Source organism: Crocodylus siamensis, chromosome 11 (assembly GCF_052110815.1).
Source record: "Crocodylus siamensis isolate JL-2025a chromosome 11, ASM5211081v1, whole genome shotgun sequence".
Taxonomy (NCBI): Eukaryota; Metazoa; Chordata; order Crocodylia; family Crocodylidae; genus Crocodylus; species Crocodylus siamensis.
Genome location: NC_143405.1, coordinates 43,300,774 through 43,328,004, shown reverse-complemented (window position 1 = coordinate 43,328,004; position 27,231 = coordinate 43,300,774). Strand labels below are relative to the sequence as shown.

At 42.8% G+C, this 27,231-nt stretch overlaps 1 protein-coding gene across 4 annotated transcripts in view; it reads right to left on the bottom strand.

Annotated features, from left to right (window-relative positions):
* CACNA2D3 (calcium voltage-gated channel auxiliary subunit alpha2delta 3) overlaps positions 1–27,231 on the bottom strand; it is an 891,165-nt gene that overhangs the window by 277,361 nt on the left and 586,573 nt on the right. For all 4 annotated transcript variants that reach the window (XR_016438419.1, XM_090021142.1, XM_090021141.1 and 1 more), the window contains exon 12: positions 4,549–4,627. Coding sequence is in view for 3 of the 4 variants with exons in the window: in XM_090021142.1 (XP_089877268.1) it covers positions 4,549–4,627 (79 nt within the window). In the remaining variant the exon portion in view is untranslated. The remainder of the gene's footprint in view (positions 1–4,548; positions 4,628–27,231) is intronic.

Here is a 27,231-nt window from a genome sequence, read left to right as displayed (position 1 = left end):
ATGACAAATAGAACCAAAGAGGTGATACTTTCTCTATGAGGCATTGGTCAGACCACAGTTGGAGTACTGCATCCAGTTTTGGGTCCTGTACTTCAAGAAAGAGGTTTGTGGCCGGGTGGGGATGAATACCAAAATCTCTCTCCATGGAGCTCGCTGCCACGCTTTGGATTGATGGAAGAGTAAGTAGTTAAGTCCCCAGTGAGAGATGGTGTAGTAAATCACCCCAGAAGCAGGATAAAAGGAAACTGGTTTATTAGTAACTTCCCTGCAGGTTGTGGAGAACCTTGGCTATTCTCACAGCTTGCGGCCCTCCTTTCGCCCTCCACCACTGTGCAGCACATCCCCCAAGCCAGTAAGCTTCACTCCAGTCCCACTCTCTTTTCTCTTTCTTGCTGGTGCCAGCAGATCTTTTCTCCATGGGACCTTCTCTCAGACAGTGAGTTTCTCCTCTCTTCCTCACCTCCTTGTTTCACCAGTTGTTGTGGTTACCTACACCCAATCAGCCAGTCTTATCAACAAGCTGCTCCAGCACTGGGTCTGCCATTTCCGGAGTCCCTGCTGAATGTCTTGCTGTGGATTTAAGTAACTGCTGGTTCCTAATCAGTTAACATTCATCCCGATGCAATTCTCTCCCCAACTGTGTTTACTGTGTAATTAACTTTGCCCTGTCCCTCACCTGACTTTCCCCTGTACTTGCAACTTTGTAACATCAAAGGAACAGGGCTGTCTTTGTCCTGTTACAATGTTGATAGACTTGAGAGGGTCCAGAGAAGGGCCACTCATATGGTTAGGGGCTTACAGGACAAGCCCTATTAGGAGAGACTGAGGGACCTAGATCTCTTCAGCCTCCACATGAGAAGGCTGAGAGGTGATCTTGTGGCCACCTACAAATTCATCAGGGGGACACAGGAAGGGATTGGAGATACTCTGTTCACCAGGGTGCCTCTTGGGGAAACATGAAACAATGGTCACAAACTGACAGAGAGCAGATTTAGGCTAGATATCAGGAAAAACTTCTTCATGGTAAGGATGGCCAGAATTTGGAATGGGCTTCCAAGGGAGGTGGTGCTCTCCCCTATCTTGGGGGTCTTTAAGAGAAGGCTGGATAGGCATCTGGCTGGGGTCATCTGACCCTCGATGATCTGTTGAGGTCCCTTCTGACCCTAGCATCTATGAGTCTGTGAAAGCCCTTTAAGGAAATATATAACATTTGATAAGAAGGAGCATAATTATTTGGTTTGTTATAAATTATTATTCTTTGGGGCTGGCATTCACTTGCATATTATCACCCTCATAAGAATGGTGGTTTTCAATATAATGACAATAGTTTCATCAGACCCAGGACTACTGAAAACAACCAAAAGCTGTTTCTAAGCATGGTGCACTATGCTGATGGTCAGAAGCTCCCATAAAGAATGTTGCCAGTATAAGAGACCTTTCAGTTAGGTGAGCAGTATACATAAATGGCTCCCCAGGGAAGCCTACAATGCAGGCGGTGCTAAGGTTATGTGAGTGGACATGGTTGAAGATTCTTACATCCCAACTATTGGTTGCTCATACAACAAGCCCTGGAGCTGTTGTAACTGGGGCACAATTTGGGGAAGCCCTTAGGGCTGCTGCAACCTCTGCTAGCAATTTGACCAGCTCCTACAGTTAGGGAAGGTCCAAGCCTCTCTTCCTTCATTCCTTTGCCAAGCTCTGCACTTGTGCATAGATTAATCTTTCCTTTGTCTTTCTCTATGTTCTGTAACATGCCAACTTCCCTGATGGTGCCTAATTAATAAAAAATAAACAAACATTAAAAAGTGGGGTTGTCAAATGACTAAATTGATACAGACCTTTACAAAAAAATGTGTTTAATAGAGGCTGTTTTGTAAGTTACTAAAACATTAAGGCCCATCTTTATTTGTACAGCTGGCCAACCTTCTGCTGGAAGAAACTGTTGAGGGAAAGGCAGTGGATGCTTACTTTAAAACTTGGCTTGTTGAACATTAGGAAACTTTTACCTTTGTTCACTTGAGGATCTTAGTAAATCTCCATTTCTTGTTATTTTTCCTTCATGTGCACTTGCTTACAGAATAGCAAAGAAAATAATTGTAACTCATAAACTGCTTGACTGGAGCTTTGCGGGCCCTCAATTGTTTTAATGTATTTAAAATGGTTTGCTGCTTTGGTTCATTAAGCCCATGGTCCCTGAAGCTGCACCCTACTTATGCCTGAATTTTAATAGAGAAAAGTGCCTGGGCAGGGGGGTCTCATAGTTTCACTATTAGAATTCAGAAGTTAAGAAACTTTTGCAAGGTGGTATAAATTTCCCTTGTGATCCATTTCAAAGGAAAGGGCTGTCCACAGTCCAGTCAGCTAGAAAGCTTGCACACAGTCTTCATCTATGCTGTGCTTCCAAGGGGAAAATCACTGCAAAGAAAATTGATTTTAGGTCCATTGACCTCAGTGACAACAACATGGTTGGCCCACCCATGTAAGAAGTAAACTGCAGTGCAGTCATTCAGCCATTCTGCAGATCAGTTTTACTAGGTCTCTCTTCTCTCAAAACTGTAATACTTCATTGGGCTAAAGAAAACAACTAAACCAGAGCTGAAAACTGTAAGGGGAAGTTCTTAATCCAAGATCTGAGATGAAGACTCATCCTCCTTCCCAGATTATAACTTCTGAAACTATAAAAACTCATTTACTTATTGATCAGAGTTACAAGAAATTTACATTATGTAGTATTATGAAGCAAGTACTGTAACAGATTAAATCTAAGAGAAAAGTTTATAGAGACAATGATAATTAAAATACATTATTTTGTTGACATCTAGGGGCTAGAGATTGTTCCTGTTTATACTGAATTAGAGTAGGAGAGTTGTCTGTGGTAGATTTAATACAACTTTAGCCAGATTGTAACTGGGTGCCTCTACACGTGCATTAAGGCACTTTTCCTAATATACATTCTATTTAGTACCTCCAATGTGAGGTACTAAACAAATGTGCATTAGGTTTCCTGAATGCACAGTAACATTTGTGCATGGTTTTTAGGTTATGCTTAATGAGCAGTAGCCTATTTTACTGTGCATTAGTGTAATAGCATGGTTTTTTAAGTGACACTTTAATGCATAGTAAAATAGGGCACTGCACATTAAAGAGCACATGTGGACATGCCCACTGAGAACTAATGTTTGACCCTATCTCTGACAATGACAAAACCAAAATTGTTCAGTAGGAAAGTTTTTTTAAAAAGCAGTCTCCTGGGGATAGTGAAGAACAAAGATGTCCACATTTCCCATATTTCAAATAAAGCACACACATACCAGATGAACTAGTCAGACAGCTCTTACGGCCTGGCCCTAATTTTTCAGTTGCTATGCTTAGAACTTTATGCATCTATAGCACTGTACTCGCTGAAAAGGTTTGTTGATTAAATTTTCTACAAAAAGATGCATCAAAGGATTCTTATACAATGACTAAACTAAATTATGGTGTAATATTAGCTGATTAAGACAAGACTTCAAACTGACTAATTTCCATCAGCTGGACACAACAGTAGTTAAAGCTATAAATGACTAATGGATAGTGCCTGATGCAATTCATCATAAAGTGATGTGGCACAGGGGGAAAAACATTTCAAGGACAGAGATAAAGAAAAAGCTTCACCTTAATCAGTGCTTCAAAATTATTCTTACTTAAACTGTCCATCTTACATGTACTATTATGATCACTACTACATAGTATCTTAGCCTTCCTACCCTTTAGTATTTTTGTCTTTAATGAAAATAATAGTAGTAGTAGACTCATGGCTGTCTTTTCTCCTCAGCTTTTAAGCTTTTCAGGGGAGAAAATGTCTCTCACTGTAGTTTGCATGCAATGAGACCTTACCTTATTTGGGGTCTCTAAGCACTATGGGCATTTATAGATGTGCTGGGGGTGGCAGATGGGGACGCTTTAATTAGAGTGGCTCCAAGACCTGTTCTAATTAAAGCACGCAGAGTGTCATTCATGTGTATTAGTGTCCCCACACTAAAAAATGGCCATGGGGGTGTTTTAAATAAAGCTCTTTGAATGAGGTTTAAAGTGCCCCCACCACTATTTTGCAGTGCAGGGATGCTGATTCATGTGACAATGGAGTCTGCTGGAGTGCAGTAATTACCACACTCCAGCTGACTTGATTAATCACAGCGTGTAATTACAGTGTGTTGGAGCAGCCTTGCTGAACTTGTATATGCACCCTATGTTCTTTTCAGTTCCATAAAAACAATAGGAAAAACATTTTGTAATTAAAATTAATTCTTTGTGATTTTCAATTTCTGCTTCACTCACAACCATGAAACAGTTTAAGTTCATTTTAATGAAATAACATTTCTTTAAAATGTTTAAAGACCTGCATACTCTAGATGTGCTTTTGTAAACAAACCTATTCTCTTCCTGAAAAAACAATTGATCCCCTCAAAACTGTTGACATTGAGATGATTTTTGTACAAGTTTTCAATTTTTCTAGAAGACTTCAAGATTTTTGCAAATAAGATTTTCAGTTAAAGAAGGTTAACCAACCTTTGTTAGCACAGGCCATCCATTTCAGGTTATCAGCAAAAGCAGTTTCTCTGCCTATCAGATAGGTAAAAATCCGAATCTGAAAGTAAAATACAAGAGATTAAGTCACTTCACAGTATAATTACTTACTTAAAGCTCATGCAGTTGAATTTGCTTGCATGTGGACAGTTCACTTATATAAAAACACACCAGAAAAGCCTAAGCATAGGTAGTTTAAAAGAAAGCTATGCCAATAAGATATTCATGCCAAGATCTTTTTCTTTTTTCTGTTTAACAAAATGGTTTATCTCTGTGGAGGTTTTTATATCTGGCATTTAACCAAAGTCATAAGTAAGGATAAATGAGAACAAATTAAAACCACCAGGCCACAATATGAAGTTACATATTTCAGATGTCTGCTCTGCACTTGTGAATTCAGAAAATGGCTACAGTCTTGGGGTTATATTTTATTTAATTATTAAGCCTATTTTTACTATAGATGTGGGAAGCTGAAACAACCTGCTTGCAAGACCGTTCTGTCTTTTGTGTACACCTGTATTTCTGTCTACACAGTGGTTGGTACACACATATCATTCTGATGATACTGGGGTGATAAATTACAGACCCATGTGACAAATAAAAAGCATTTTGACTGCCCTATTGCACTCTGCCCACCACACCACCCTACTGGGATGGGAATCCTAGCATTTCATTACTGAGCAGCTTCAGACAGTTGACATAAAAAATAAAACTACCCACAGAAATAGTTCCTCCTTTTTGTCTCTCATCTAAATTTGTCTGTCAAAATCCTTGCCTATTGTTTCAAATGTTGACACATACATGGCTCCATTAACTTACTAGATGAATCTTTGCAAACACTGGGGAATTTATCCTTTCAATTCTGGAGATGTAGGGAATGTTTAACCCCATTTTACAGATGGGTATCAACAATAGACAAAAGCAAAGGAACTAGAAAATAAGAACAGATTAATTCTACAACAGAGCTACAATTAAACAGCTTTTCTGGGTCCCAAAACTTCCATTTTTAGAAACTGTCTTTGGCTCAAATATATACCTGCTTCCACTTCTACCTGCTGATGGGCTGGGCACACGGAATAAATTAATTTAAGTTCCCAATGACCATCTATAAAAGAACTTCCAATGGTATAGAGGGTATAGTCACGGGGTCCATGACTGTCTACCATGACTTTTTTGCCCTTCTAGGTTAGACTTAACTTCCTCCTACGCCTATGTCATTCTATTGGAATCACTCTCTCAATCTCTAGCAGTTTACTGTCATGCTTCTTCATAAATCACACACTCAACTGTGAACTGCCCTTTTTCTAATGCATCTAATGGCCATTGATAGACATTATGGCTGCTTGCAGAAGTAGAACCCCTCCCAAGCCCCCCTCCCCCTCCCCCCCGGCACTTTACTTTAAATTTGGCACACTCCTGCAGTGCATTAGTTGTGCCTGGTTTTCCCAACCTCTGTAGAAATCAGGTGCTTTAGTGGGGCATTTTTAGTGTTTTTATCCAATAACTGTTTGAATCAGCTATAGCTAAAAGCACCAAAAAGGCCTGCTGAAGCACCCAATCCATACAGACTCTGTGAAGCTGGGTCAAAGTAATGCACTGATTGAGGATGAAAGGTAATGCAGACCAGGGCAATCCAAATTAAGCAATTTAAACCGTATTCATTAACATGTATTTAGGCAGTTGCTTTTAGGAAAAACAGAATGTAGGAACTCAGATTAGCAGATAAGCATTGCAAATATCACTCCCAACATGGGAAACTCGATTGGGTTTTTGCAACACATCAGGCAGAAAGTAACACATTTATAAAGTCAAACATGTCAACAAAACCTTAACATGACTAAGTATTAGGTCAATTACAGCTTCTGGAACAGAACTTTAAATAATTGCAACAATGGAGTAGGCCTTAAACAGACATATTATTACAAGTCCATGCCCTTTATGCAGCAGCTGAATCAGACCCTTGTACCCTGGGACCTTTGCTGCTGTGTGCAAGAAAACATGGCTGCACGACAGCTGCACCACATATTCCAGCAAAGGTGGCCTGCCCAAGCCTCCACTGTATCCTGGCAGTAGCAATGAGGTGTCAGCCGGGGAGGGCCCCTCAGGATGCCAGGAGCCTGTCCTGCCATGGTCCCCACCCCCAGCATCATCCAGTAGCTCTGTAGCCCTGGACAATGCCTGCCCTGCCAGTTTTGAGTGTGAAGTTCCACCTATGGCACCACCGGCCCTCAGCAGCTCCAGCTCCTCCCTGGAGGGGGCCCCTACCAAGGCAGCCAGGCACTGCACCCCTGCACCCCAAAAAACCACCAGGAGCTGTAGGTCTCTGACACCAGCAGGGATAGACTCAGGCCACAAGGCACACCTGCCACACCCACCCAGTCCCAGGAATCCCTGCACTGGAGCAGGGCCCTCCCTATCCCTGCCCTTGACCCTCCCCTCCCTGCCTAGCTCAGCCAAGTTCCCCTGGCCCCTGGAATTCCCCTCCACAGCAAACAGGGAGGTGGGAGGGTGTGCAAAACTTTATTGAGCAGCCTGTGCCCCCCTCAGCTAGGCAGGCACAGGCCTCTCACACATGGAGAAACTTGTCAATGCCTGCAACTATGTCATCCTCAGCTGTGGGGGAAAAAGACATGTAGCATAGGCACAAGTATATGTCTAGGCAGTAGTGAACATTGTAGGGAAGTAGGAGCTTGCCCTCTGCACTGTCAAAGTTCAGGGTCCTGAGCCAGGTTCTCAGGTGCTCCAGGGACAGAATGGCAATCAGCACCAGCAAGGTGTAGTGGGATGGGCACCCCTCAGCCTGTGCAAACAGCTCCTTGTGGTGTGCCTGAGATACTCTCACCAGGGACGTGCTTGAGATGCAAGGCATGCATCGGGTGGGGGGGCAGCCCTGGGGTACTTTTCTGCAGAAGTCCCTGGGTGGGGGGAAGGGGGCATCATCAGCTCAGTGTCCCAGTCTGTTGGGAGCTCCTCAGCTCCTGAGCACGGGCACCATGATCCTGGCGGGGCAAGGGAAGAAATGGCCTGGCCAGCAGGAGGAGAATGAGAGAAGTGGGTCTGAAGCCGTGGCAGCAGATGCTTCCAGAAGCCAGGCCTGTTCCAGCTTGGGAAGGGGGCAGGGAAGGCAAGCTGCCTGTGGCAAGCACCCAGCAGCCCACCTACCCCTAAGGAGTGAGCAGGGATGGGGGACTTGGCTGGTGGGCCAGGGCCTGCCTGCCTGACTTACCATGGTTCCTGGACACCTGTGCATGAATGACCCCTGATCTGAGGCAAGGCAGCACACAACCCCTTGGCATGTTATAGTGCATGTTTTCTCAGAAATGTTGTAAACTCTCAGAAACAGCCTCTTCAGGTCCAGCAGCTACACATGGGGGGAGAGGCATCATCTGCACATGGGGATATGCTGTCAGGGTCACTACCAGTCTTGGCCAGAGTCCTTCATAAGCACCAGCTTTGGCAGCAGTGGTCCCAGGACTTGATGCAGCTGCTGGACCAGCTGGTCACCATGGTGGAGGAGTAGCTGGCAGACTCATAGGCCTGATGCATGGAGGACACTGCACACAAGCGGGAGTGGGACTGGACAGACCAGGCGTTCTGGAACAGGCTTCTGGCTTTCAAGGAGAAGCACATGGAGACCAAAGAGCAGCAGGCCACCATGGTGGAGGCTGCAGAGGACTGCCAGATGCTGAACACCATCCTGGCCCTAGAGGTTGCCTTTATACCCTCCACTGCCCAGCCCCTGGCCATAGCCCCACCTCCCCCTGGCAGCCAACCACCACACAAGAAGATGCAGGCATTGTGGGTGCTGCCAACCCAGCTAGTGCTCACACTGGTGAAGGTGCTGTGGTGGTTGATGATGGCCTGTAACTCGATAGAGTGAAAGCCCCATCAGCTGTACAAGGGGTGTAGCAGGTTACAAGGATATGGGTTCTGTCCAGGGCCCTGATTCACTGGGGGAAGGCCAGGGCATGGAACCCCAACACCATCTCCAGGGGATCATGCACCCAGAGCACAGTGTTCCTTGGCAAATCCTGGAGACAACCCTCCAAGATGGCCTCCCTGGTCAAGAGGAGGCTGATACAGCACAGGCTGGCAGGTGTGGGTGGCCAGCTTCAGTAGGGCAATCACCAACTGTGTCTCACCAGGAAGGGGGAGCCACATAGTGGTGGCCTGATGGTCCAGGTGCAAGTGGAGCTGGGGTCCAGGTGCAGCATGGGGCCTGGGTGACAGCAGAGTGTGGGGCAGGGTGCCTCAGGCACCATGGTGAGCATGGCCACATGCAGGGCTGGCTCATCCTATCTTGTGAAAGTTGTGGCCACAGGGGGCCCCACAGCCAAGGGGACCCCTGCAGCCATGAACAATCCAGTGCCACCCCCTGTCCCACCACTGCCAGGTTCTCCATGTCAGAGGGCCACAAAACTATAACTTGCGGGGGGACTCAGAAAAGTGTGGACTGGCTGTGCCCACATGGATGCACATGTGGGTGGAGGCAGGGCTGAGACTAACCTGGGCCAGGCACTGGTCTCTACAGCGGTGAAGCACAGGAAGCAGCATGGCAAGCAGGGACCTAGGGCATGGGTTGTCCCTGCTGGGGCCTGGGGGTGAAGCAGCCATTATATGGTATGTAGTTTTGTTATTATTACTGTTTTTGGGTGTTTTTTTACTTAGGTCAAGTGCAGTGTTAAATTTGTCAGTATCGTCAATTAGAGGACTCTGTTCTGATCTTTAAAGGCAATGGACTTGACCTAATAGACTTCTTTTCTCTAACTTTCATGAACATGGTATTAAAGCTTCATGTATTGCAGCAAATCCAGATGAACACACAATTTTTTGCAAATAAAAACCTTTTCCCAGCATGTATTTTTAAAAGCATACATAAGAAAAAGTAAAGACTTAAAACTCTCTGTAGTTTGAGAAGAAATTAAATTTGCACCACTGAGGCAACGGGGCTCCAAAAAATGTATACTAAGGCTGCTCCAATGCACTATAATTACAATGCGTTGGAGTAAACTCAATTAATCAAGCCTGCTGAATGTGATAACTACTGTGCTCCAGCAGTCTCCAAAGTCATGTGTATCAGTGTCTCTACACTGGAAAATGTTGGTGGGGGCACTTTAACTAAAGCTAATTTGATGAGTTTTAGTTAAAGAGCCCCCGCCACCATGTTTCAGCATAAGGACACTGATACACATGAGTCTGTCACTCTGGGCTCCTTAACTAGAGAGTCTCACAATTTTTTCCTCTTGCTAGGGGAACAGGTGAATTGATGGATCCATACACAGACACATACTAGGGCTGTGCAAAACTTCAGGTGCTGATTTGATTCAGAGGAGATTTGGCCCAATTCAGTGGCCGAATCTCTGCGAATCAAATCAGGAGACCAAGTAAAAGGTCTGAATTGATTCAAAGCTCTTCAAATCAATTCAGAAAAGATTTGTAGAGCTTCAGAGATTTGGGCAGTCCCCACTCACTACTGCAGGCTCTTTAAAAACAAAAAATGGCCCCACACTCACTAGCTCCTGCAGTGGCCTCAGGGCTTCTTGGGGCTCGTAGCAGAGCCCCCCATGCAGCATGAGGCAGTGTGGGAGCATCAGAGATCACCTCCCCCCCCGGCAGCAGCTAGTGAGTTGGGTCTTTTTTTTTTTTAAAGAGCTGAGAGCTGGGGATGGAAGAGTAGGTGGAGAATGGGGGTTTGTGACAGAGTCCCCCACATGGCGTGGGGCAATGAGGGGCAGTGGGGATCACCCCCCACACACACACCTGGCAGCAGCCAGTGAGTGCTATTTTTTTTTTCAAAGAACTGGGAGCTGGGGCCAGGCAGGGCACCCACTGTTGCAGCTGGGAGAGCGAATGAGGGATGCAGCTGATTTGGAGATTTGGACAATTCAGCTGCAGCCAAATCTCCAAATCACATACAGCTGAATCAATTTGGGACAGTGATTTGAATCACCAAATCAAATCAATGTCCCCTGAATCAGCTGAATCCGAATCCCAAACAAATACTAGCCACTTTGCACAGGCCTAACACATAAATGCATGCATGTACACACACACACACACACACACACACACACACACACGCACATTAATGTACACATTTAAACTGGAAGATTCAGTTGAACACTAGCAATAAAACATTTCCCCAGCATTTATTCATAACAATAATCCATAAGTTCCTCAAAACCTGATCAAATAGGTACCTGAAATTAAAAGAAAGGCCAGTCTCTGGATCAGTGAGAAAACTGTTATCAATCAAGACTGAAGGCAAAACTAGACACTAGCAGTTTTTGGCAACAAGATGTAAAACTTGACTCATTTTCCCATAGCCCTAAATGTGTCTGTTTTCCAGATTCCCAAAGAGGAAGAAACTTTAATTAAACTCAGGAACATACTAAACACACTTTTGTAGCAAAAACATGTTTCCGATACTGTATGAGTGAAAAAAAGAAAATGATGACCTCCAATATTATAAAATTAAATCCAATATCAAACCCCCTTACCTTCTATTAGTAGAGGACAACATAGCTTATCAGACCATCACTGTCCAAAAACCTTACTACAGGTACTAAGTTGGAATATGTTAGATAATATGTTTGCCTTTAAAAAATGAAATAAAATGGCCTGTGTATTCAATAGTTAATTTAGTTCTCGCAGTCACAAAGTAGGTGCACACATTATCTGGGAACCTAATTTAGCTCAAAGGAATGTCAAGATGTAAGGAATTTATTAAATTCTCAAATTTAGTTCATTTATGATGGCAACAACAAAAGAATACAATTTCTTTCAGCTTTTCTATTTGCAATTCCTTCTCACTTGAAAGCTAAATGATTTACATGCCATAACTGTATATTAAACTTCACATACTCAGTGATTTTCACACCAGATTGTCAAAATATTATTTTGCTTTTTATTTCTTTGGATAATATTTTAAGGGCCATGTGACTTTTCCCAAAAGTAACTCTTGTCACTCTGCTTTCACAATTTGGCCCCAATTATTTCCCCTTTTTTTCAGAATGAAAAGTAGAAAATACCACCACAAATTATTCTTTTTTAATAATAATAAAAAATATGTACTAATTATTTGTGTTACTGCTTTGATTTGTTGATAGCCAGCTAAGGCATTGGTAAACAAAACCTTCAGTTTCTAAACAAGAAAAATAATATAATCCATTTTATATTCCAAATACAACATAAATCAGGGTCACAGTTTATCTTCCTGAAAACAGTGCTAGAGTATAGCCTATGTGGAGACTGAATCTGAGAGATTTATGTCTAATGGTCTACTTTAATCTACAAACAATCAAACTACAACTGGATTTTTAATGAAAGGAGACCAGCTCTATCTAAAAAGAAAGAGTGGCAAATACAGTAACATACTAAAACGGCAACCAACTGCATTAAACCTACAAGTAATAGAATTTCAACAAACAGGTATCATAGATCATCATGAGAAATGGACTGCCATTGTGGCTGTATTGGAAGGATATTAATGATTTCTCCCTGAACCTATTTTACATGCATGTTTCATGTGGTGTTAGAAGTATTCCTAGAAAATATTTTAAGTATCAAAATAAGTACTACTAATTGCTTAGCAGCTGCTATTTTTAATGTATTTTGTTTTAAATAAGAATTACAGCCTTGGATGTGACAGATCAGAGTTTACTTAAATACTGTGGTTTTTTTTCCTTATCTTAATGATTGAATCATTATTCAGTCAAGTCAGGGATTATTAAAGTATTATATATGCATTAACCTTGCCCATGAAATACAAAATCATAAAAAATCAATTTTGTATTTTATAAAATGTAATATTAAGTAACTAATCCTTATAAAATATCACTTAGTTTAATGCTTGGAATAGTCCAAGAAGTAGATAAAAGTATAACAACAAAGGTCACAAGTTTTAAAAAGGAACTCCCTCTCCCCCACAAAAGCAGAGAAACCAAATAATCTTTTATTTTATTAAATTATTTTGGATATAGCAGCGAAGTAACAGACTTACATGAGAATTATAATGCTGAGCCTCAACATTGGCTTTGAGGATAACAATTCTGATTATCTTACTGCTTTTAAAAGTTTCATCTGATTAGTTCACTGAACTAAGTAGCTTCAGTGAATTTGTAGTGGGAAGTTTTCATAAGTGCCAGGCAATTCAATGTAATGACAACTTCACAAAAGCAAATGCATATCACAGTTATTTTCTGTTCTTAAATCATAGAATCAATGAGTTGGAAGGGACCTAAACAGATCATTGAGTCCGACCCCCTGCCATGGGCAGGAATGAGCACTGCGGGTGGAAGGGGTCGTAAGACCCCAGCCAGATATCATATAATGGAGTACATATAAAAAGACAACAGGGTAAACATTTCAAATGGACCTAAGTAAACTGGTGATTAAGTCCCTTTTTCAAAGCAGACATAAGTGTTGGGCAGACAGAGCTTTGTACTTGTACTTACACACACACACACACACACACACACACACACACACACACACATATACACACTAGGGGTGTGTGAAATGGGCCCTGTTTGATTCGAATTCAGCCTGAACTGGGGACACTGATTCAATTTGCTGATTCAAATTACTGTCCCCAGTTAGATTCGGCTGAATCTGAATCTGAATCTGAACACTCAATGCTGATTCAGAGAATCAGTGATTAGGACACAGACATAGCTTTAAATGTTTTTTCTACATATCTCGAGGTATCAGGTGCAGCTCATGAATGTTGGGATGGATGGAGCATCCCACAGAAGCATGCCCACCCCATGTGCTTGGCAGTGAACCTGGTGACTAACTTGGCAGCAGACCCAGAAATGGACAAGAAGCACTTCCAGTCCACTTCCAGGTCTGCTGGGGAGCATGTGGGGGGCCCCCCCATGCTCTCCTGGCTCAGTAATCAGCCACAGGGGGATCCTGGGTGACACCCCAGAACCAGAAGGCACTAATCACCTGGTGCTCTCCCCAGCAGACCCAGAAGAGGACCGGAAGTGCTTCTGGTCCATGTCTGGGTCTGCTGCTGAGTATGCTGGGGAGCCCCCCACACTCCTGTGGGACACTCCATCCACCCCAGCATCACAGCATTCATGAGCTGCCTGCTACCTAGAGGTATATAGAAAAAACATCTAAAGCTGTGTCTATGTCCCAATCACTAAATCTTTCTGAATTGATTCAGAGGGTTCCAATTCGATTCAGAGAGATTAAAGGGTTTCCTGATTCAATTTGATTTTGGAAATTCGGCCACTGAATTGGGCCAAATCTCCACTGAATCAAATAAGGGACTGATGCTTCACACAGCCCTAATACACACACATATGTATACACACACATATATAAACACACATACATACGTGTGTGTGAGTATAACATTTTACGCAGTTATTACCTGTAGTTGTCCCAGAACAATCCCTAGTGTGGTTATAGTTACACTAATAAGAGGGCGTCTGAAATTGGTATAGCATATTGCCATTCATGTATGGGAATACCTCTGTCTGTATAAAGTATACCTATGCAATACATTTGTGTCACTGGATGCAACTACATGTGTTATTACTGTAATGCGATAAACTCTGAAGCAGTTCACACAAGAGTTAACATCTGCTAGATGCAGTGTCTACAACTGCACCCAGGACTGTGGCAGTTTGAGCTGAGGCGGAGCAGTCTTGGACTGGCAGCTGCAGGCTTGGGAGATCACAGTGTTAGGCAGCAGAGGGCCCGACTGGGGTACAAGAGTGCCCAAAGAGTGGAGCCCTGTGACTATGTGATAGCTTGGGCAGCCAAGGTGTTGGGGGTTCCAGTGATGCACCACATTGCAGCGTTCAGCTGGATGTCAGTTAGTCAAGTGTGACTGCTTCTGGTCTACACTGGTGCACAATACTTGGCTATGGAGTATGCAAGGGCCAGCACTGTTACTGATGCTGCTACTCCCTGATTTGGACTAAATTGATCCTTATCTGTGTCTTGGCTGCTAGTTTTTTCAGGTGGCTGTGAAAAGTTAATGTGCGCTTCAACCCCACTCCAAGATAAAATGGAGATGCCACGCAGCACTGTCGCAAAAAGCTATCTTCAGGATAGGCTTAGCATTATTAAGATGCAATACACTGATTGTTGTTTTGTGGGTATTTGGCTTGAGACTCTATTTCCAAAAATATTGTTTCTATTACCCAGTGTTACAGTGTTAATAGAACTGGGAGTGACATACCTAAATTAACATTACAGAACCTAAAAGCCTGCTGGAACAAAAGCTTGTTACTAACATTTTTTACTCGTAATAACTTTTTTTCTTAATTCCAAGGTGGATTTGGTATTGACTGTAGCATTTGACACCGATGCCCTTTATGCCTCTTTAAAGCAGCCTCTGTAGAAACTTACCACAGTCTACCTCACTATGGCTTAGTTTTGAAATGGAAAGAACACTTCCTTTGGGTGAACACTTTCCATAAAGTTAGATTCCTCTCTAAAGATTTTGCTAACAAGCATTCAAACCAGAAAGAATAAGATTAATTCCAATTATTCACTTTGTATAGGCCAGATTCTTTTTGGATATATTCCTGCTTTTTTATTATATGTGTGATTAAACATGTTGTTCAAGAAAAACAGCCTGTTGTAGTGGGCTCTAGAAATAAATCATAACAAATCTTAACAATTTCCCTGACATATTAGTGCTCTTAACCCTATTCATTTGGTCAAACAATGCAACTGATGCCAAGGTGTGAATAGTTGAAACAGAACTGAAATATAAATACTATACAAAAAGAATATTAACGTAGGTGACCCCAGAATGACTAATTAAATTGCCAGGAGGAATGGAAATATTAATTACATATGTTCTCAATAAAAAGACACTTCCATCCTCATTTCTTGTTTGCTATTGACACTTTGAAGAGGTAGGAAGACAGACACACCAACATTAGCATCCTTCTGCAAACAAATACCATGAGTATTGAGGTAAAGATGATCAACTTTGCTTGGTAACATCAACTTTGCTGGGCCGGCCATGTCATCTAGATGTCTGATTCTAGACTCCCAAAGAAAATTTTATTCTCCCAGTTCAGCCAGTGTGTACACACAAGAGGAAGGAAGAGAAAGTACTTTGGGAACATCTTCAAGGCCAGTTTAAAAAAATGCAACAATGATGTCAACTCATTGAAGAATATTGCCCAGGACTGCCACAAATGGAGCAAGAGTCTGATGCAGGGATCTCAGCACTTTGAAACCTCACAGCAGCCACAGGAGATGGAAAAGCAGGAGTGGAGGAAACAGCACGTTGTGTACCAAATCAAGAATCCAGTGCCACACACCCTACATGGAAAAACATGTTCAAACTGCAGTAGAGTCTGTTAATCCCAGATAGGCCTCAACCATCTTTGTACACACAGAAAAAACAATTATGGAAGACAGTCATTCTCAACTGTGAGGGATTGCCGAAGAAAAAGATTTACATTGATGTCTTATGTTAGAATGGATTGTAACTTATCACTTTCTACATGTGGCTTACCAAGGTGTTTTCTCTAGCATACTTCTGACCCCTCAAATTTTAAGAAACAAAAGGATTTGTTTAAAATGAAGGTTCTATGCCTTATGGCTGGGCTCAGCTTTGAATTTTAAACTAATGCAACATTATCTCAATTTGCTTACAAGACCAACAGCCAAAACAATAAATTTTAGAGAGACAGGCCAATTCTTCTCAATGTGGTACTAACAGTAAAAAACTATCAATAATGATTTTCATGACAACCGTTCCAGAGCTAATCACTTTCTAGGGAACATCCAAATTAGTTTATCTAATATTTTAGGGTGTTGATGGTAGCTGTGTTGGTCATAGCCATGTTGGCCTAAGGACATAGGCAGAAACGATTCTCTGGATAAATGCAATATCTTTTATTAGAACAACTAAACAGTTCAAAAAAATGTTCTTTGCAAGCTTTCGGGTACAAACATTCTTCTTCAGGCAGAGGGAAATTTGGAATGGAAATCTGTCCAACTATTTATTTGGTCTAATAAAAGATATCAAATTTACCCACAAAAACATGTCTGCCTTTGTTTCTTTAATGCATCTGGATCCTGCACTACAGAAGCTAGAGAGGGAGAAGACCCAGTCAACATGATTTTTATAACCAAAAGACCCTGAAATGAACTCTCCTTTGGTCCTCCAAGTTGTAATAAGGGGGAGGCAAATAGCAACTTTCTCTTTTCTCTGCTGAAGAAGAAATGTAGATCCAGTGGCAGTTGCAACAGTTAGTCAAGAAATTTTATGGAACGCTTGTCTCACAGTTAGTTCTACAGGGTTCATCTGCAGTATTTTATTCATTGCAGCTGGTTAAAAAAGTGTTTTCAGATACTTAAATGTGCAAGAGGTAAAAGGGGGCTTCTGTGTGCAGCTGACAGTGGAGTGGAGACCTTTGTTTGCAGCTGTAAGCTATTTTATGAACATCAGCAGCAGCATAGACTTTCCTCTTTGACCTGCGAAAAAATGACTGTTGCCTCTTTGTTGAACTGGTCAAGACAATTCAATATTAATTTGATCAATGGATAAGAGAATATTTAAGGAACAAATATATTCAAGTTCCTTGCAGACTCCTTTTCAACAGCACCACAAAAAGCTTGAAGCCAAAGTTTATTTAGAATTAACTGACATTGCAGTACCCCAAGATTAACTGAAGGATTTCAAGAAATACCTGAAATTCATGAACCTCTTCCTGAGAGGGGACTGTTATTTCTTTACACCTCTTTGGAAATATTTATATTTGTGAACAGAACTTTGGGACTCCAAAGCTAAACAAACCAAAACGCTGCTGCTACCCAACAACTCTAATCTGCATTGCATGTAGTCACCTGAAAGGTAGAGACAGACATTGAAAAGTATGTTTTCAGAAAAGCATGATAATTTTTTCCATTGATACTCTTCCCCTGCAGTGCTAAAAGCATGAATCATTATTGTGCTTTGTAAGGCTCCGGGTACACTCACAGAACTCTGTACAGAGAAAGAAAATAGAGTGCATTTATCGTTGATTAAAAGGTAGATCTAAGTGATTAATAACCTGCCTTAGGAAGCTGGTCCACTGCCACCCCTATAAACACAGCCTCCAGTTACATTCTCAAACACTTGAAAGCAAGAGAGTTGGTTCAGCTCTTTCTCAACACATGTGAGAGCCTATGGGAAGGAGCAGGAAAAATCACAGAGAATAAAAAGAAGGGAAAGGAATGGGAACCACTGTTGTCCACTATAAAATTCCCTTGTTTGCCTCTAGAAATCTGTACCATTTTCCACTCAGAACACAGTCAGACTTTTCTTAGAGGGTGGTCTCCTTGTTCCTAGAAAGCCTACAAAGGAAGTCAAGTAATCAAGAGAGACAAAAAATGAAATAAAACTAAGGACTGCCCTTTTTGAAAGAAAATGTAATAATACCACCACACAAACAGAGCTTCTTTTACTACATTAATAGTCTGGGTCTACCTCTTATGCTACTGTTCTGCTAATGTTGAGTTTTGAGCTATAAAGTTATTTGTCTCTTTCCTAGTTCAGAAAAATCTCTCTCTCACTTTATCAATCAATTATTTATATGCTATTCCCTCTGGCTGTTAATGAAAATAAGATATATAATGACAGCTTTTCTGTCATTATTTTTCTATTTTATGTATCAAGCAATATCTTCTTTCTGGGTTCCTGTTTCTTTATCATTTTTCTTCCCTTTTAAATTTAATTTTCAAAAGAGGTCAAGGTTTCATTTATGCTAGTACTGCAAAAGAATAATCTTTTCCTGAAACGGTAATAAACCATTTATTTCAAAAGAATTCTTAAGCATTTCTTTTCAGGGTCACCCTGGAGGATCTTTGAATTTTGTGTCTTATTTGTCTTATTTTTGGGGTGTTAAAACTAAGGAACATTAGGCATGTCTACACATGCATTTACTCTGACCTAGATTTACTCTGCAGTAAGCTACTACACAGTAAGCATGTCTACACATATATTTATGTGCCTAAACTTAATGTGCCTTTGCCTCAGCCACATTAAGGCAATTTAGGCATGCATCTACACATGGGTGCATTAATGTGCATTAAGGCTGAGCTCTGTGGGGCTGGACAAGTCACTCTGAGCACAGCCCGGTGGCAGGAGGTGGGGGAAAGCCAGAGAAGCAGCCTCTCTCCTGTGTCCAGATGCTAGACCTGAGAAGCCATGAATCAGAAGTTTTTTGTGAGTGTTTGCAACATTTCACAGATAAGATGCTCTGCACCAAAGGCCCTGCACTGCCCAGCCTCATATCAGTGGTTGGCCATGCACAGGTGCCTAGGGACCAGGGTAAGTTGAGTAGGCATGCCTGGGCCCAGGCAGCTGCTGGCTGAACCCCACATCCCTGCATGCTTCCCTGGAGCCAGGTGGGTGCCAGCTGCAGCCAGCCTACCTCCACTGACCTGTTCCCAGGGTGGGACATGCCAGGCTCCTAGCAGCACCTGCTGTTATGGCTCCAGACCCTGCTCCCTCCCAGTGTGGGGCTTACCATGTATCCAGGGCTGGCATGGCTGGTAGCTTGGAGTAGTTCCCCCAGTAGGCAAAGGTGTGTGGCTGTAGCCTGTGGCCTTAGCCCACGGGGTGTGGCATGAAGGCACCCGGCTGGCTCCCAACCTCGCAGGGAGGAGCTGGTGCTGCTGATGGCTGGTGGTGACATGGCTGGTCCTGGGGCTGCACAGCTCCTGAGGCAGGCACTGGGCAGGCCTCCGAGCTGCTGGTGGAGGGAACAGCCAGGAACCTGTTTGGGATAGAACACTGAACGTCCAAAGGTCCCTCCTCCACTGATGTGTCATTGGAAGTGCCAGGGCAAGACAGGGGCTGTGCTGGTATAAACTGCACAGTTGTGGCCTGAGTCCCAGGGCACCACAGAGATCAGATGACACATAAAGGACATGGACTTGTAGGCATGGCCAGAGCGATGATTGTGGGCAGTCACAGCCACCCACTGTGCCCACAAAACCTTGACCTTTATGCATCACTGCTTCACTGACCAGTTGTGCCCTCAGTCACACATCCTGGCCTACAGGGCCTCATAAATGTGGGGACTGGAGCACCTGCCCTTGTAAAACTGGCACAGCACCTCTGCCTTGCCCCAGAGTGCCATAAGGTCACCAACCTCCTTCTGACTCCAGCTGGGGCCCTGGTTGGAGGGCACAGGTGTGAACTCATGGATGGTGATGGGCCTGGATGTCAAGGATGAGGCCATGCTGCTTGGTCCCATGCTGGTTCTCTGGGCCCCTGCATGGCTGTTCCACTGAGGCCGGCCCTGGCGAGCTGCCAGCAGTACCCAGCACAGGGGCACACCAAGAGACTGGAAGCTGTGGCAGAGACTCTGCCCTGCAGCACCTGCAGGAGCAGGGAAGGCTGCTGGGAGTGTGCAGCAAGCAGGTGGTGCTGGCCCTGCTGCCAGAAGCAACCTGCAGGTAACCCTGGGTACTGGCAAGCCTGGACAAAGGCTTCACCAGGCTGCAGAAGGCTGCTGACCCTGAAGACACAGCCTTTTATAGCCTGCAGATAGAAGCTGCCATAGACACAACCGAGTCTTGAAGCAGGAGAAGCTCCTAGGCTGCACGGGGGCAGCCCCCAAGTGGCTATGCAGACCCAGTAGCAAATTTGCTGACAGGTCCCAACTACACATGCGTTATTGCACAGTTACTAATCACACTTAAATTTGCCACCTGCATTTGCAGGTGGCAAATTTAATTCTGATTAAGGATTTTTACTGCACAGTAAGTGCACATATGTGTATGTGTGTGCTTACTACACAGTAAACTAGGCAACTGTGCAGTAATGTGTCTCATGTAGACGTGCCTATTACATATTCCCCACACCATGCAGCAGAGATATTAAGGAAATCATTTAAATAAGCATTAATTAAGGAAACAAAAACATCATTTTAAAGTTTGCATACAATGTGTAAGGATCTATGGAATTCATGGCAGAAGTGGTGTGTTGTGGGTCCTTTAATCTTGCAGGTTCCCCCATGTCCCTCTCATGCTGACTGGTGGAGGACCCCCACTTGAGACTCACTCCACATCAATGAGGAGCTGAAACTGCAGTTTTAAATGTGTCGTTTTTGCTTCCTGCCACTAAATTCCTGAGGGGCCCCAGACAGCCCTGATGTTTGCTGCTGACTGGCAGGGAGGCAAAAATGGCACTATGTTTAAAACTGCAGTTTTAGCTTCCCTGCTGATCAGGAGGGAGTGGTATGGTCCTCTGCTAATCAGCAGTGTGGAGGGAGGCGGGGAAGCAGTGAGCCGCATATGGGGGAACATGCAAGAACAGTCACGCAGTCTACTTCTACCAGGAATTCAGTAGGTCCCTATGTCAGATGAAGCAATTACATTGTTCCAGCATATTACAGAATCTGTCCTGCAAAGTATCTAATCACATGTGAGGGAGAAATGTAAGTAGCATCATGATTAGTTTCCTTTGGGTGTGTCTACACAAGATGCTACATTGCTGTACTGACAAGGTATGTCACTGTAGCTTATTGTTACAATAACATAGCATCACTGGGTACTAATCATGACACCAATACTATTGCACAGTAGCAATGACCTACTGTGCAGTAGCTCACTGCTACAGCACCGTAGCATGGGAAAAACCCACGTGGCATTGGGACTGTGCAGTAATGCCAGTTACTGTGCAGTTATTTAGTACTTAAGTAAGCAAGTACTAAATGACTGTGCACTAACAAATGCACAGTCCAGCACAGATATAGGCATGCCCTTTGACTATGAAATCCAGACCTCTACTTATAGCTGGGTGGACTGGACTTTGCTTTTAACATGAGACCAGAGTTAAGCTCTTCACACTTATAGAACTATATTGCGACATATTAACTCCTATGAAATACTGAACTTCTAGTGAGAAAGGATTGATAATGAAGGTTAAAAGGTAATCAACATTGCAAGATTACAGGAAGAAATCATCCTAAAAACCTTAAGAATACTCAAACAATGTTATAGTTGTTTGTTTATTGTGGCTGCATGCTTCTTACAATGTCAGAAATGCTTCTTCTAAAACCATTTGTTTTTATATACTAATTTGTATTTTTCACTTCCTCTAATTACGTGCTGTGTCTGGACTGTATTTTCACACCAATATTCTTGGGGGTTTTTTAATGTTCTTGATGCTGTAAAGACACAGTGAACTGATGGGATGGCTCAAAAGATACACACGTAATTCACAAGTGTGATGGATTGGAACCCAAAATAGTCTAGGCAAAAACATTAACAAAAATACAACACTTTCTCAGCCTGGAGATCATCCAGTATCAGGGCCAGCTGCTGAGTATTCTCTCTCACATATCCACCTCTGTCTGTCTTCCCTGCAACCTTCTACTGTGCTGTTCCCCCCAAATTCATGCAAGAGAGAAGAAATTCATGATGTAGTCCTTTGTGTTCTGGAGACCACAATACTGTGTCAGTCTTTTCTGTGAAGAAGAACACTGAATCTAATAATTCTGATCATTTATAGCAAAGTCTGGAAAATACCTATGACCCTACAGACTTCAAATCAATCATTTTTTTTTGAAAATATGGACCATTTAATTCACAAAGATATACCTAGTTTATAAAAAATGTTATTGATGAATTTGCAAAAAAAATGGAGTCAGCAGCTGACATTTTTGAGAACTAATTTCTCATTGTTAATATTCCCCACTGCAACTGGGGAATAAAATGGCAGGGGAATGTAATGTCTCTCTGCTATCTTACAACATTAGGACAAATAAGTAACAAAACCCCACTCAAATCTACAATGACACAAAGCCTTTACCAGTCTCAGTAGAAGGAATGAGGAGCTGTTTGAGTTTGAACTAAACTCTTCCTCAGTGTATGCCCTAAATGGGTGCTTGTACATATGCGTTTTAGTGCACAGTAGCCTATTATATATATAAGGGCAGCATAAAACTCCATGCTTGGAAGCAAATGCACAGTAAAACAGGCTACTATGCATGAAGCATCGCCTAAAAAGCATGCATGTGCACTACTGCATGCTATGGTAGTTTATAGTGCATTATTTTAGTACCTTACATTGGAGGTACTAAATTTAATGCATATTAGGAAAAATTCATTAATGCACATGTAGACACACCCAATCACTGCAAGCACTGATTATTTGGGTACTTGAAGATGACGTTTCCCTATCACGGTGGTGGAACGGCCACTTTCAAGGGTATAATCAGAGTTAATTGTCCAATTATATGTAGAGTGGATTGATGACACAGGTGAACTACAGCAACATCATATTAAATTTTCACATATTTTGCTAATATGAATCCTCTGGTTTGAGATCAAGCCTGTAAAGTTTTGTCCCAAAGAGACCATGTTCCAGAAAGTTATGATTATCTGGAAACCAGAGATTACAAGGAAAATCAATTTGTAACACTGTAGTTTTCCAGGAAAATCTGTAATATTTTTCCTGCTTTTAAAAAATACATTGAGATCATTTGGTTAAAGATATTATAAATATTTTAGATAGATTTATGGAGAGAGTGCTAATTAAACTTTTATATCACACTATCAAATACTTTAAAAACTTTTAAAAACATTTCTAAAATAGATCTTTTGTAAAAATATATGAGGGTGTGTGTGTGCATACACACACACATACCCTCCCCCCATATACTTTTACAGAAGAGCTATTTTAATAGATTTCATAGACATTACAGGCTGGAAGGGGTCTCGCAAGATCATCAAGTCCAACCTCCCTGCCATAGGCAGGAAGTCTGCTGGGGTCAAATGATCCCAGGAAGATAAACATCCAGACACCTTTGAATGAGTCTAGGGTAGGTGCTTGCACCACTTCTGGGGGGAGTCTGTTCTAGACCCTGGGCACACGGACCACAAAGAAGTTTTTTCTTATGTCCAGTCTAAATTAGTCTTCCAGGGGTTTGTGGCCATTAGACCTTGTTATTCCTTGGGGAGCCCTGGTGAACAATTGTTCTCCCAGGCCCTGATGCAGACCCCTTTATATACTTGTAGGCTGCCACCAAGTCTCCCCTGAGAGTCCAACGTCCCTCAGACTCTTCTTGTAAGGCTTGCCCTCTTGGCCTTTGATCATAGGGGTGGCTCTCCTTTAGATTCTCTCAATCTTGTCCACATCCCTCCTGAAGTAGATGACACAAAACTGGATGCAGTACTCCAGCTGCAGCCTCACCAAACATTTGAGAAATGTTTAAAATTTTTAAAGAGTTTTTAAAGTTTTACTGGCACTGTTTTAATATCCTTTCATGAGTATAGCCATGACTAAAATCAGCCAAAATACAAGTTCAACTATATACAGAACAGAGGGAAGAGTAAAGTTAAGCATACTTGAAAAAAAATTACCTAAACTTACTAATGCAGACAGTGTCCCACCCAATTTGACACAGTGTCCCACCCAATTCTGGTGGGCAAGCTGAGGGACTGCGGCATTGACGAATGCACAGTCACATGGGTGGCAAACTGGCTGCAGGGGCGCACCCAGAGGGTGGTAGTGGATGGGACGATGTCGACCTGGGAGGGTGTGGGCAGCAGAGTCCCCCAGGGCTCGGTCCTAGGACCGGTGCTGTTCAACATCTTCATTAGCGACCTGGACGAGGGTGTGGCGAGCACCCTGTTCAAGTTCACTGATGACACCAAGCTGTGGGGTAAAAATAATACACCAGCAGGCAGGGACCACATCCAGGCAGACCTGGATAGGTTAGAGAATTGGGTGGATCTGAACAGGATGCGGTTCAACAAGGACAAGTGCAGGGTGCTGCACCTGGGGAGAGGAAACCAGCATTATGGTTATAGGTTAGGGGCTGATCCTCTCGGCAGCACAGAGGCAGAGAGGAATCTTGGAGTCAGGATTGACTCCAGGATGAATATAAGTCGCCAATGCAATGAAGCAACAGGCAGAGCCAACTGCACCCTGTCATTCATCAACAGGGGCATCACTAACAGGTCCAGAGAGGTCTTGCTCCCCCTCTATGCGGCGCTGGTCAGGCTGCAGCTTGAGTACTGTGTTGAGTTCTGGGTGCCGCACTTCAAGAAGGACGTAGAGAACCTGGAGAGGGTCCAGAGGAGGGTCACGCGTATGGTTGAGGACCTCCGTGGCCAGCCCTATGAGGAGAGGCTGAGGGACCTGAATCTCTTCAGTCTCCACAAGAGGAGACTGAGAGGGGGATCTTGTGGCTGCCTACAACCTTATCAGGGGCCAGGAGAAAGTCTGTTCACCATGGTCCCCCTTGGAGTCACCAGGAACAATGGCCACAAGCTGAGGGAGGACACGTTTAGGTTGGATATTAGGAGGAACTACTTCACTGTAAGGGTGGCCAGAGCCTGAAATAGGCTTCCCAGAGAGGTGGTGCTGTCACCTTCCCTGGAGATCTTCAAGAGGAGACTGAATGGGCACCTGGCTGGGGTCTTATGACCCCTCCTACCCTCAGCGCTCCTTCCTGCCCATGGTGGGGGGTCGGACTAGATGATCTGTCTAGGTCCCTTCCGATTCATTGATTCTATGATTCTCTGATTCCATGAATGCTACAAATTTAAAGTCCGTTACTTTACAATCTATTGGAAGTAGAAACCAATGCCTTTCTTAGCATTTTAGCAGATGACAAGTGCCTGTTTCTGCCCCAGTGAGTAGTGAGAGTAGATCCTAGATGCATTGTCAAGAATTGTGAATAGTAAATCATCAGAAAGATCATACATTCTTAGAGACTTAGGTCTAGAATCTTGTTCCTTCATCTTCAAAACCACAGGTGACTATTAGTTGAGCCAAAGGAGATTTCCTTTAGAATAATAATTCTTCTGAGTATTCAAACCACAAATGAATGATTATCTTCTCTTTTTTGCCACTGAATATTCCCGTTTCAAACTTGTGTTCACATAACCACAAAGCAGAAGTAATACCCTGTGACTTATTGTATTGGCAAATATTCATTTTTAGTGCTACAAAATGCCTCAGCATTTTTTAGCACTACGAATTCTATGGCAGTATACAGATGTTCCAAGCCCCCTGGCTAAAGAACTATGAAGTTACCTCAGGATGAGCTCCCCAGTCAGTGGTGATATGGGGCTCCCTGAATCAAGTCCCTCCTTCCCCCAACCTGTGACAACCTGTGTTCTCCCCTTCTGGGGAAGGGATTGGGTAAGCAGCATGTGCTGAAGACAGCCCCCTTCCTCCTTCCACTGCCTGCCAGGGTGGCAGGATGACCACTCTCCTTACTCCACTACCAGACAGCGTCACTGCCACAGCCCTTACAGTAGTGGCAGAAATTCCTTCAACCTAACACTAACCCTCCACCTTTCCCCCTTTGCCTACCCCCGGCCCTCTCCATCTATCAGGTATGGAGCTACTGGGGCCAACATAACTGCCAGGGCCTGGTTCCACTGATCAGCTGAAGAGAGGGAGAGTGGAGGACTGTGGGATGCTGAGAGTCCAAAAGTGGCCTTGTAGCACTACTTCTAACTTTACAGGCATTACACATAGCATTACAAAAGATGTTCCTCTTTGAACGAGATGCATCATGTAGAGCTTTCATCATCTTTGTGATGCTGCAAATACCTTGAATAGCTGCATGCTCACTCTCGGTAGTGTTATAGCAGTGGAATTAATGTTACAAATGTAGCACCTGTCTATAGCTTTAGATAATCAATATATACACAGCAAACATTAAAAAAAAAAAAAGAAAAAGCATCAGGATTTTTTTCCCACATTCACTACGTTGAGAACTAGTATACATAAATATAGTATCAAAATCAGATTGTAAATTACCTGTGAACAAGGAAGACTCATATTTTCACCCAACAGCATTTACAATTAATTAAACCAGTCTTAATTGTGATTATTCTTTAGATTCAGTGGATTTACTTTAGATTTTATGTGCAAAATATCAGCCTGAGCAAGTAAATATAGCTTAATTATAAACTATTGGAGGATGGGGAGAGGAGAAGATTGGAACAGAAACAATGACATATTAACTAATAATAACATTGGATCTAGCTGAATCTCACATAGCTGCAGAATCTGCCACTACACAACTTAATTTGTTGCACAATGAGTAATTATTTTGCAAAAAGTCCATGGGAAAAAAATCAAGATCAGATAGAATTTTAACTAAGCCAATGCTATTGATTTCCCCACTATTTGATAGTTACAGGATGTAATACAGAACAACAGTAACACTTTCACAGTACATTTCACTGTCCATGGTGCAGACACAGATTAGGGGAATGACATAATGGATAAAGCACTGGCCTTTTACCCCTGGGAATCTGTCCAGTTTACAGTACTATCAGATAATGAGTTTGGCAATCTACTCCTAGACTTTTTGGACACTAATCCCCATTACAGAATCCCTATAATTCATCATATAATTTAATGCACCTGGCAGCCTTACCACCAGTTCATGCTTTTGTTATATAATAGCCCAAAGTGAAGTCAAGGGTGGTTAATGCTCTGACAACCAGCTATTATCTCCCATGGCAGCTGATTTTGAGGGAATTATTGCAGTCATAAACCATTTTATAAAATCTGGCAACTGGATCCCGTGTAACAAAACAAGGTGATACTTGGAAGTTTTATCACTGATTTTCCACCAATCTGAAGGGAGTCTCGAGCATCCAAAAAATGCTAGAGAGGAAACCTGAGATTAAAGGTAGAGGTCATGAGCCAGGAAT